Source organism: Panicum hallii, chromosome 2 (assembly GCF_002211085.1).
Source record: "Panicum hallii strain FIL2 chromosome 2, PHallii_v3.1, whole genome shotgun sequence".
Lineage (NCBI taxonomy): Eukaryota > Viridiplantae > Streptophyta > Magnoliopsida > Poales > Poaceae > Panicum > Panicum hallii.
Window position 1 is genome coordinate 6534230 of NC_038043.1, and position 2657 is coordinate 6536886.

Here is a 2657-nt window from a genome sequence, read left to right on the forward strand (position 1 = left end):
GCAAAATTGAAGGTCTCTTTCGTACCTCTGGGCATTGTGGAATTACGAAACTCTGGTAGATGGTATTTTGTCCCCTTGTAAGGTGCAAGATAACCTGCACGATTTGGATATCCCGAATCCACTAGGTAGTACTTCCCTACAAAATTAATTTTCTGTTAGTAAGAAAACCAACAATAAAACAACACATGTCATGTACTTGTTGCACAGATTGGTATTGTACCTAGAGGTGGGTGTGGAAACCTTTCTTTGTACTTGTTGATGGCATCATTGAACACTCTCATGTCGTGCACTGATCCTAGCCATCCAGCAAGCACAAATATGAATCTCATGTCAAAGTCTACAACTGCAAGCACATTTTGTGTTGTGTGCCCCTTTCGACAAAGATATTGAACCTTTTTATCATTTGGCACTACAACTTCCACATGAGTTCCATCAATTGCCCCTATACAATCATTGAAGTGTGGCCTGAATCTCGGATATTGCAACCGTCGGTATATTGTCTTGAATTCAGGGTCCATTGGCCTAATTATATCAGCAGCTAGTTTGACAAGGCATTTTAAAATTTTTCGAAAGTTGCGGTGCACTGTCTCTAGTGACCTTTGCAGTCGATTATCTGCTTGTCTGACTGACTGAGATGCACCAACCATCCAAAGGAACATTCCTACGGCCTCTATACTATTACACTTTGATGTTGACTTGAGACCATAAGATTGCACTAATAGGTCATGTAGTTTATAAAACATTGGTGGTGTCATCCTAAACAATTTTTAACATTCAGTTTGATCAGCTAAATTCCTCATCACCCACTCTTGACCACTTTCAGGGGCTGTCCTCCTCTTATTTCTGTGCATATAAGTGTCATGATACATACCAAAAAAGAAGATCGTCTCCATCACTTGCTTCTCATGCTCAGCGTCCTCCTGTAACAAGTTCAGCAGCTCTTCGTCACTTGAGTCCAACTGAGCATCCAATTCCTGTGAGACAACAAACAGTAATGGGTCTTAAACATATGAGACAACGACATTGTTCAACACAAATAGAACAGGCACACAAATGTCCAGTGACACACATGGTTTGCACACACAATTATTACATCAATATGGTACACTAATCTAGATTTTTTTCCTTGCAATATCTTCTCAGGAATGCCACCCTGCCTTCTGATGTCTCCATGTTAATGAAAAACTTCATTAGTGCCTCATCTTTGCAGATATGGGAGACTGCATAAAACTCTGGACTACTTTCATCCAACCCAGCTTGTTTTGCCAACTGTTGTGCTTTTTTAATTGCATCTTCCAACTTCGCCTCAGCATTTTCTTGTTTGCTCCCAAGTTTCTTCAAAAACAGATTCCTTTCAGCTGATTGCCTAGCAGACATGTGAAGGTATTGCTTCATCACCTTCAACATAGGGCTCTTGCTCTTCTTGATAGGACTATCTGCAGTAGACCTAGTGCTTGTACTGCTAGCCCGTTTATGCCCGCTGGAACTCATAGGGCTGTTTTCAGTTCCTTGAAGCTCCTCTTCCTCTTCCTCATATCCCTGTGCCTCATCTTCATAAAGCACCTCATCCTCTTCTTGGCCAGGAACAAATGCACTCGATCCATCAACAGCTACATCATGGAAACAGTGCTCTAGCAAATCAAAATATTCTGGAGGTCCCCACTTCAGTTTCTTGAATTCTGGACATCCCTGAGAAAAAAAGAACACCACACAATTACAATGGCTAAGTAAAATTCAATTCTGCACAATTGAAATGCAAGGACAATTACCTTTGTTTTTTAATCCCACCAGTCTTTGCTTGCAGTAGGCCATCCTTGGTCATCACGGCCTAAACCACTGTCAGTGTGCATATCTTTTATGAACCCATACATCTGCTTCAGAGTCCTAATTCGCCCACTAAGCTGCTTCGTGTCATGCATTAAGCCTGTTGCGCAATGGTACTTTGGACAAAACTGCCTGTACCCCTCTCTAGACATGATTCCTTTGTTGTAATTACCCAACCCTATTTGCTCAGAGAGGAGTTGAAGCAACACAGTATTATTGTGACTCGACCAATTTGCCTTGTCAATTTTCTTTGCAACAGGTTTTTTTTCTTTTGTCAATCTACAACAATATGCATGACGAGGACATGGCATGCATATATAACATAGAAAAGAACAATAAGAACACAGTATTAATAAGAGCACAATAAGAACGAACCATCACGATACCTGAACGATCTCCTGCACGTCCTCTGCATCCTCCAGCTCGGTCCCGTCGCTGGCCCCGTACCGAGGACCAGAAGGATCACCGGGAGCAACCGAGGCAGGTGCCAACCCACCACCTCGGCCGCGGCTGGATGACAGACCTGGACCGCGTGGTTTGCGAAGGCCAACTGTGCAGATCGGGCCTCCTGTGCCACGGGGCGGTGGAGGGGAACGAACGGGCCTCTTGTGGCCGTCGCTTCCGATCCCGCCGTCAGACTGCACCAGGCTTTGGTACCTCACCCGGTACGGCCACCCTTCCGGCTGCGAGTTGAGGGCGAGACCTTCCATGCCCAGACGAGAGACCGGCATCCGGGCCGCGTCGTCGGAGTAGAAATCAAATCCCTCGTCAGGGGAGTACGGTTCGGGCTGGGAGAAGACATCCCGAGTCCCGTCAGCCCCAAATCCGGCCAT

The 2657-nt window shown here is 45.1% G+C and overlaps 1 protein-coding gene across 1 annotated transcript; it reads right to left on the reverse strand.

The window, feature by feature from the left end:
* Nucleotides 1–302: 302 nt before the first annotated feature.
* LOC112880820 lies at nucleotides 303–2657 on the reverse strand (the record flags this gene model as incomplete). The annotated part of the gene is made up of 3 exons (XM_025945570.1): nucleotides 2211–2657; nucleotides 872–974; nucleotides 303–442 (listed from the first exon to the last, which is right to left on the reverse strand). Coding segments are annotated over exons 1-3 (690 nt in total), but the record flags the coding sequence as incomplete, so codon positions are not given.